The 10,185-nt window shown below is 35.3% G+C and overlaps 1 protein-coding gene across 1 annotated transcript; it reads left to right on the top strand.

Moving 5' to 3' along the window:
• Positions 1–5,138: 5,138 nt before the first annotated feature.
• LOC100931851 (keratin-associated protein 9-3-like) lies at positions 5,139–6,250 on the top strand. Its single transcript, XM_012548342.2, has one exon. It carries the CDS (start codon positions 5,428–5,430, stop codon positions 5,890–5,892), a length of 465 nt encoding a protein of 154 aa, XP_012403796.1. The 5' UTR covers positions 5,139–5,427; the 3' UTR covers positions 5,893–6,250.
• The last annotated feature ends 3,935 nt before the right edge of the window (positions 6,251–10,185 follow it).

The following is a 10,185-nucleotide window of genomic DNA, read 5'->3' as shown; positions in this document are numbered from 1 at the left end:
CTCTCTCTCTCTCTCTCTCTCTCTCTCTCTCCCACAGACACACAGACACAGACACACATACACACAACACAAACTTGCTTTCTTCTTTTGAAAATTGCCTATTTCTATCCTTTACCATTCATCTCATGGAGAACAGTCTTAATCTTTCATAGTTATCTCAATTTTCTATATGTCTTGGATGTCAGATTTTTATCTGTAATGTTCTTCTCTAAAATATATTGTTCTCTGGGAGCATGTTTCTTGGGGGGCTTCTGGAGGCAGCCTTAGTTTCAGTTCTGAGTAATAATCACCTCAAATGCAGGCAGCAGTTAAAGTCCAAATCCTTTATTTTCTCTTTCCATGTATTGTCTCCTTCCTTGGGCCCAGTTAGCTTACTTAGAGGCCTATCTCTCTCCTTGGTTCCAAGAGCTCTTGCTGCTAGTCCTTTTCATCTCCAGCTTCAGCCTCTAGCTCCCTCCGAATCTCTCCAGGCAGAACAAAGGTGGAAGAAGGAAGGACTCTGACTCCACTTCAGAGAGTGGGCTTGTGGGCTTCTGTGACTTGTGAATCTTCTCCACTGAATCCTGATTTGTGAATCTCCCGGAGTGCATCCTGGTGGAGGCTCCTACCTTATATATCCTCTCTTAAAGTGTGAATCTTAAAGGTGTGAAAGGTGTGAAAGGTACTAAGTACATTTAGAGAACTGTTAAGCACCCTGCCAAACAACCACTGTCTCTATCAATTCCACTGACTTAGCACCTTGTAAGAATCATAACATTTATCAAAAAAAAATTGCTGCCAAGATTTTCTTCCCAATTAACTAGTTCCCTTTTAATTTTATCTCCACTGACTTTATTGTGCAAAAGATCTTAAATTTTATGTGAACACCTTTCTTATTTTATTAGGAATTCTCACCATACCAAAATGCAAAATATACCTTCTTCCTTATTTGCAGCCTGTGCTATATAGTGTGAGTAGTTGGTCTAAGGCCTATTTATGCCAGTTACTTTCCAGTTTTTCTAGAAGACTTTGTCAAATAAGGAGATCATAAGTCAGTAGCTGGTGTCCTTAAGTTTATTAAATAATACACTTGTATCTTTGATTGCTTCTGGGACTTGTTTATTAATATAAATGTCCAACTTATAAACTTTTTATATTTTAGTCAACATCAAATAGTTCTGATCATATCTACTTTGAATGATAATAAATTTCATCATCTACTACCACCATCTACCCTACCAATGCTGTTTTGAGGGTCAAAAGACATAACAACAATAATGAATTTATTTACATTTATAAGGAATTTAAAGTTCAGAAATCATTTTATAAATATTCCTAATTTTATTTTCATAGCAACTCTGAGAGATAAGTACAATTATTATTCTCATTTTATAGATGAAGAAATTGAAGTAAATGGATATTAAGTGACTTTCTCAGGATCACAGAGGTAGGACATGTCTAAGACTGGATTTGAATTCAGATCATCCTGACTCCAGTATTTTATATATGGTGCTAAGTAGAGAGCCTGAACTCTGGAGAAGTATACTTGAAACAAGGTGTTAACTCAGTGGAATTGATGATATAATAGTTCTCTAGTTCACATGTATACGTAGTACTTAGTATGGTGGTGTAATGATTCTCTTAGTTCGCACATAATCAGTATGTTGTAATGATGTAAGGTATATAAGGGCTAACAAGGTCTGGAAGAGGGACATTCTATCTTTGATCAGTCTCATGGTGGCTCTCATGCCTCCTTCACTAAGATCAAGACTGGGCCACAATAAAGACTCTAAATTCTATTCTTGACCATTCTCATGGTGTCTTTCCTGCTGAGACCAAGATCTATCTGAAGGACCTCCAGAAAGCTAGGTTGAACATTACAGTGCTATTTTCCCAACTCTAAAGATGATGTAAGCATCCCAATCTGCAATCACAAAATATTATATAAATATCAACTATTTAGTGAGCTTCACTATTGTCATTATATCAGCCTTGACTTGCAAACAAAAATCAGTCCCTTTAAAGGGAACTTTCTAATACACTGGGCAATTCATAGTCTTCATGGACTAATATGGATTATGAATTTGCAACTCTGCCCATTTTGATCTCAGCAATGTGAACTTCAATCAGTGTGAATTCCAACTCATTTATACTTTGTCATCAATATAATTCTTGTGCACATCCTCTGTAAGTCTTTCAAAGAGTGTGTACTCAGTACACTGGAAGCCTTTTTCTGGATCTTCTAAGAGTTTTTGAATGTTGTTACAGTATTAAAACATTATGTAAGCTACTCCTCAAATTCAACACATTCATGGTCAATGCATCTCATTTAATAACATTTTGCCATTTCTTGTGCACAAATCCTTTTTGTTATAAGTGAGGATTGACCTATTGCTAGGTCCCAGCTGACAGGTAACTCCATGTTTGACCACTGATTCAATCATTTTTGTACAAGGAAGCTCTATGTACCCAACAATTGGTTTGGTCAACTATGCTTAGGCTTAAGAACACAAGATCAGCAAACTATCAGTATAACATTCATACTAATAAGCATTCATCTAATGCATGTATATAAAGTGAACAAATAATCACAATGTCTTTGTGATTGATATGGTTAGAGTGGAAATGGGTGGTTGTGATAGTCTAGACCACTTTATTACTTGATTAACCCTAAGATCCACCCTCTTCCTAATCTTTAGGAATCTGCCATTAGATTTAAGGGTAGAAACTCGAATAGCTGGAGTCTTGATTATGGTATATGTGTCTGTATATGTCCAAGCCTCTATCTTTGCATGTCTAAAGCATTCTAAGTTGAGAGTCATATTTCTGAATGCCTGTGAAAAATAAGCTGCTTGACTCTAATTCTTTAAGCATCTATTTTCCTTCTCCAAGCCTCCTTACCCTCAATCTCCTCATAGTATAATTCTACAAGCTACTTATACCATCATGTCATCCCTTGCCTAAAATTTTTATTTTTTCTTTAATCATTCTACTAAATAAGATAATGATTTTGAGTTCTACTAATTGGAAAATTATTCTCAAAGCAAGATTATCAAATAGAGATGGATGAGGTCTTTGTATGGCTATTATATGTTTCATGCAGGATAAACATTAACAAAATTTTGAGATCTGTATAATTTGGGTATTTTTTGAGCTATCTATCTAGATAACTAAGACTAAGCAGAGAAAGATGGAAATATCACAATGAAAGTTAATCCAATTCTTTCACTTCATCAGGGAAAAATATGCTACACCAATTACAGAATCAGAGAATTTTAGAATGGTTTACACTAATCTTTATAACACATCTTACAGAGGGCCATTCAATCTTTTTTTTTCAATACCTCCAGTGAGAGAAATCTCATTCTTCCCAGTACAAGCCAATTTATTTAAGATAATCCTTATTGTTAAGATACTTTCCCTCACATCAAGCTTGAATTTCCTTCTTTGAAATGACTACCCTTTGTTCCAACTTCTACCTTACAGGGTCAAAAAAAAAAAAAAAAAAAAACACTGGGATCTCTTTTCTTTTTAAAATATATATCATTTCTTTTTATCATGAACATGTCAGTCCTCACAGACATGAACATTTCAATATATAAAGGAGAGAAAATTAAGATATGAGTTTTTGAATCTACTTACATAGCCTGTTTTTAAGTATACATCATTTAACATGGAAGTAGCAACCATATCTTTCTTTTTTGTATTCCCATCTGAACTTCCTTTTTTTTTCTATACACTTTAAAAAAATTATATAACATATGTCTTTGAAATGTTATGATTTTCAAATTTCACAGTGTCTACATTAAATCCTACACACTTACATTGTTTATTTTTTTCTATAAGTACTCCCCAGTACCCATTTTTGGGAACAATAAATCAATGGCAGTCCCACTCCATTAAAGCTATGCATTGAAATACTTTTTTTTTCTAAAGTAGCAAGACAAGATAATGTATTTTCACCATTTCTTTTTATACAGTGTGGTTCAGTACCTGAGTTTTAATTCAGAGCAGCAGCAGCACTGCAGAGCAGTAAATTATATTGAAATTAATGTGTTGGGTTACAAAATAAATATAGTTTCCCCCCCATTATTCTATCTTTCCTAATATTCCTGCTTCTACCAAGTAAGAAAAAAAAAAAGAAATCCCTCTATCCATAGCTACATAGTCTGACAAAATAAACATTGTCTATGACCTGGTGGCCATATCTAAAAATGTTATCTCTTTGCATTTTAAGTTCATCACCTCTCTGTCAAGAAGTCAATGACATGTTTCATCTCATTCTTTTGGTTTAGTTGTTTGTTGTTGCATTGATCAGCATTTTAAAATTTTTCATATTTTTTCTCTCAAATGTTATTATCATTGTATAAGTTGTTTTCCAAGTTTTGTGAATGCTTTGCTCTGCATTAGTTTATTGTGGTCTTCACAATTTCCCCAGAAACTGTCCTTTTTGTTACTTCTTATGGCACAATAATTTGAATGTCTTTTTCATATAATCATCCTTCAGATATTTGAAAACTATTTTTAGTTCTTGCCTCCCCCTCCCCTATCTTACCATGAGTCTTCTCTTCTTTACATAAATATATCAGTTCTTTTGACCAATCCTTATATGGAAAGCATCCAATGCTACAGTTGTCCTCTTATGGAAACTCTCCAGCTTATTAATGTTCTCAAAATTGCAGACCCAGACCTGAACAGTATAAATCTATGAGTAGTTGAACCAGGACAGAGCAGGATTATTACCTATTATTATTGACTTACTGAAATTCTATTTATCATCCCATCCCAAGATTTCATTAAACTTTTTGACTGTTAGGTCACACTTATTAATGTATACTAAACTTGTAGTCCATTACAATCTCCAGATATATCTTTAAGATTATTTCTGATTAGCTATCCCTCCCCCAACAGGGTACTTCTGAAATTTATTTTTTTAACCTAAGTGTAATAATTTACATTTATTTCTATTAAATTAAGTTTCTTCCCCTTCAACCTAGTGGTCTAAACTTTCTAATTTTTGAGATCTTGAGTCTATCCTTAAGTGTGTTTATTATCTCTCCCTTGGGAACATAAAAAATAGTAGCTTGTGTTTATCAGTTAAACTTTCAAGTGAAGAATTGACACATGAAAAATAAAATCTAAAGTTTATATGTTAATGACGGAATTTTTGAGAGATGAGACACTGCCTCGTCATTTTCTAGTTATAAAGATACAATGAGTATTCATTGAGCAACAAAGCAAATCCAATTTTATTGCTTTGGTAGTATTTTAAAAATAGCTCATGAGCCTGTGATCAGAGAGAACAAGCTTGACAATAATAAAATGGAAGTGCTGACTGTTACATAAACATTAACTCCAAGAGGTTTATAAAAGGCTGAATATCCAAGTTCAAGCAAATTTGAAAAAACGTCATTTCATAAGTAAAACAGAAACAGACTTATTGATACCATGTCTTGCTGCAACACCTGTTCCACCAGCTTCTGTGGTTTTCCCAGTTGTTCTACTGGAGGGAACTGTGGATCTAACTGCTGTCAGGACAGCTGTGGAACTAGTTGCTGTCAACAGGGTGGCTGTGGAACCAGCTGTGGTGCTAGCTGTGGAACCAGCTGCTGCCAACAGGGTGGTTCTGGGATCAGCTCTGGGGCTGGCTGTGGACCCACCTGTGAGACCACTTGCACAACCCGGTGTTACCAACCCCCATGCTGTGGATATGAGAGCTGCCGCACCAGGTGGTGTCGCCCAGACTGTAGAGTTGAAGGAACTTGCCTGCCACCTTGTTGTGTGGTTAGCTGTACTCCCCCATCTTGCTGCCAGCTGCATCATGCCCAGGCTTCTTGCTGCCGCCCATCCTACTGTGGTCAGTCTTGCTGCCGTCCAGCTTGCTGCTGCTACTGCTGTGAGCCCACCTGCTAAAGACCAATTTACAAATTTTATGGCTGAGATATGATTTTGAAATTGACTAGGTACTCACAGACTCTTGGATTCCAAAGAAATTTCAAGTCTATCAATTTTCTGAACTGCAACCTTCAGCTGACTTCCTGCTACTGAAAATGTTTTAAAAACCCAAACTTGGAATCCTTAGATATGCTGAGACACTTGGGAATCCCCAGAGAAAAAGAGAAATAAAATATCTCAACAACCCATTAGAATATCTCCTCTTCTTTGATTCAAAAATTAACTTTAAGTTTCCTTGCACAAAGTTTTCCTTTGTTTCATGATTTCTTAAATCATACTTGACAATAAAGGATTTTAAAAAAAAACTTCTAATAAATATGGCATGGCAAAATGTTTTTTTCTAATTATTATTGAGAAGATACCCATTTAAATTTTTATTTCATTTAAAGTTGAAATTCTTTTGCTTGAATCTGTTATTTGTTTCAAAGATCTTGTTTTTCTCTTCTTCCTCCAAGGGGAGAAAAAAATGCTTGTTAATTTAAAAAATTTTTGAAAGCAGAGGGAAAGCAACTAGAAGATAGGGAGAGATTAAATATGAATAAAAGTTTGCAGATCATAGAGGGGACCATCTGCTGGAGAAATTAGATTAAATAGGATGTGGAGAGTTTTGCCTGTAAAGAAAAGTTACCACTCCACATGAGAAAGAGGCAAGGGAAGACATAGTTATAGAAAGGATGTAGGTGGTATAAGAAGAGGAGGAGAAGAAGAGTGAGCTCTTGGAAAATAGCCTCAGTGTTTTTTAGTAAACATAAGACAAAGTTTTCATTTGAGGCAGTGGGAAAGGGGGAGTTTTAAGGAAGTTCAAAAAGATTTGGAAGATCCATATGTGATGAGTAGAACAATATCCATCCCTATCTCTATCAAGAATCCCACCATTTTTAAACTTTATTTTTTTTACATTTTGAACTTTAACTTGAATAAGCAGGAAAAATTCTATATAAAAAGAACAAAAAACCAATGATTTTATGTGAAATTGTAAACTTCCATATTATATACTTTGAATTTTTAACATGTACATTAAATTGAACCCTTAACATGATAATGCCTATATTCCCTGTTTGATTGTATCCACTTCTGAACTTTTTGTGCTCCTGTGATTATTTTCAGTATTTCTTTTTCTTCCTTTTTTCTTTTGAAATCCTCTCTTTACTAAGTTATAGTCAGCAAAATAAATTCACACAATGGCTGTATTTGAAAAGGTAAATTTCATTCAGTACCTTTAATCTATAACCTCTCTCCAAAGAGATTTGGCGAGGTAAGGAAAGGGGAAATGACCATTCCTTAAGTTACTTGAGCTTCAAAGCCTAAGAATCATTCTGTTTTTTTCTGGTGCAATTGGGGTTAAGAACCCAGGTTCACACAACTAGAAGTGTCAAGTGTCTGAGATCATATTTGAACTCATGTCCTCCTGACTTTGGGGCTAGTGCTGTATCCATTGCACCACCTGATTTCTCCCTAAGAAGCATTCTCAATCACCATCCTACCACCATCACCTTGTCTGATTCAATCAGTTGCCAAATCTTGATAGTTCCATCTTTAGCATCTTTTATATTTGGAGTCTTCTCTAGTCACAATAGAAAGCCCAAGCTCTTATCATCTCTTACCTAGACTACTGGAGGAGCCTCCTAAGTGGTCTCCTTGAATAGATTCTTTCCTTAAGAACAAGTATGAAAATGTATATGTATATGTTGCTCAAGTAAGAAAATGGAACTCCTCTGATCAAAAAATTTCAGTGACACCCTCTTACTTTGAGATTAAAATAGAAATTCTTCTGTTTGTCATTAAATCTCCTCTTAATCTTCAGTCTCTCTTTCCAGACTGATTACATCTTCCTTTCTTTTACATCATCCTGTCAAAATGACATACTTACTATTATTCATGTTATGATATTCCATCTTCTGGCTCCATATGCCTCCAAAGATTTCCTCTAATGATTGGAGTGCTCTCTTTCCTTAGCCCCCTTCAAGATTCATCTAAATTACCAGATCCTTCATGAGGTCTTTCTGGATTCCTCTAGCTGTGAGTGGCCCTTTCTCCATCACTTTGAGTGTGCGTACACACACATATATTTGATTTCATAAGCTTATCAGTAAAATATTTTTAGCATGCACTCCCAGTATGTGTACTTTTACTTGTTCATAAATTAAATATTTATATTTCTGTACTAATAATTATGCACATCATTAAACTTGCACAAAATAGAAATTTTAAAAAGATGAGATAAAGATGATACCTATTTGATCCTTGAGTCAACTGGAGTCAATAGAGTTTATTGAATTGAAGAGTGCCATAGTTAAGTCAGCACTGAAATAAAATTATTTTGACAATTGTGTAGAGGATGTGTTAGAGTGAAGGAAGACCAAGTAGGAGAACATTGTGGTTGTCCAGGGAAGAGGTGATAGGGACCTCAATGAATTGTGGAGAACAAATGTGGGAGGGGAGAAAAAAAGATATTATGGGAAAGATTGGAAGTAAAGACAACAAAATCTGATAACTGATTGGCTATTTGGAATGAAAGAGAGTGAGGGACAAATGAGAAGAAAGTTATACCAAAATGATACTAAAAATGATAATCTGGATCATTGAAAAGATTGTAGTAATTGAAAGTCTGCAAAAAGTGTGGGTTTGGGGGAAAAGGCATTGGAATGAGATCCAAGTTCTGTTGCAGCTTGCTGCTTTCTGACCCAAATTGAAGAAAGAAGGAGAAGGGTCTCTTCTCTGTCACTACACAGAAGCAAAGAATTAGCCTTCTGTGTAGATGTTCACAGCATCCAGTCATAAGATGATTTGGAGGAATAAAGGAGAGGTATGGTGGAAGGAGGTAGGAGAGAGATTTATCTAATGGCACCTGTGCAGCTACTACTAAATATAGGTTCCTGGATAGGAGTTTGATTATCATTGCTTTAAGAAGCTAAAGCCCAGCCTGGAAGGGGTTAAGCTTGGTAGCTTTTACAGAAAAAGGAAGTGAAAAGTAGAGGGATCTTGAGAGATAAGCATAAGTGTGATTGTATTTATGGGTTCTAAATTTGGCTGTGGCAAAGAGGATAAAATGCAAACTATATTCCCATCCTGTTTAGCGCATGACATATTCCTTAGAATCTTGTCACAGACCCAATTTGTTCAGGCAGTGTTTTAGCATGAGATCTGAGCTCCTACTTTAAAGATTGTAGTTGTTAATCAATCTGACATCCAGACATCAGCTTCCTATGACACTTATACATGCCAGGAATTAAATAAATAAAAGGCTAATTTTTCTGCTGGCTTCCAAAATAGTTAATTTACCAAACAGGGTCCCTGGCACCCAGCCAAAACTCCAAGTTTCGGATCTTCTTTGATTAAAAAAAAAAGTTCACCACCTATGACTCCCTATACTAATAGCATTATAGATTTGACATACACACACACACACACACACACACACACGCACACAATGATGTCTAATAAGCTCTCTGTTCGCCACAAAAAAGAAGAAGAAAAAAGATATAGAGAATATTTGTCACACTCACATGTTTCTCTTGGAATTATAGTTTTCAGAGAGGAAGGGAGTGGAATCATCAGCGTGTAGAGTGCCCTTTTGGAATCTCCCTTCATAGATGCAGATCTTCAATTCCTGTTAGTTTCTGATTACTCTATGTAGAGTTTCCTAAGGGAAATGAGAGCTTAAGTAATGATAATAATAAAAATAATAATTAATAGTAGCATTTATATAGTGCTTCAAGGTTTGTGAAACACTTTATTACATTGTCTCATCAATCCTTACAACAACCTTGGGAAGTAGTTGCAATTGTTATCTACATTTTAGAGATGAGGAAACTGAGGCAAACAGGTTGTTATTTGCCTAAGGTCACACCGCTAGTATGAGTCTGAGATCAGATTTGAACTTGGTTCTTGCTGATTCCAGGTCCAGTGCTCTATCTACTGTACCACCTATCTATAATATACTATAATACTATAATAAATAATATACCTATAATATAGTATAATATAATATATATTATCATAGTTTGATATGGCATATTATAAAATGTCATATAACCATCATTTCTATATTACCTTAAAGTTTGTGAAGCATTTAAAAAATCCCATTATTGGGGCAGCTAAGTAGTGCAGTGGATAGAGCCCCAGCCCTGAATCAGGAGGACCTGAGTTCAAATCTGGAATCAGACACTTAACACTTCCTAGCTGTGCAACCCTGGGCAAGTCATGTAACCCCAATTGCCTCAGCAAAAAAGCTTAAAAAAATCCCTTTAT

The sequence above is a fragment of the Sarcophilus harrisii genome, chromosome 4 (assembly GCF_902635505.1).
Source record: "Sarcophilus harrisii chromosome 4, mSarHar1.11, whole genome shotgun sequence".
In the NCBI taxonomy this organism is placed as follows: Eukaryota; Metazoa; Chordata; class Mammalia; order Dasyuromorphia; family Dasyuridae; genus Sarcophilus; species Sarcophilus harrisii.
Note: the sequence above shows the minus strand (reverse complement) of the source record. Positions and strands in the feature narration are given on the sequence as shown.

Coding starts and splice junctions, on each gene's coding strand:
- LOC100931851 (XM_012548342.2), top strand. CDS start 5,428: ATGTCTTGCTGCAACACCTGTTCCACCAGCTTCTGTGGTTTTCCCAGT.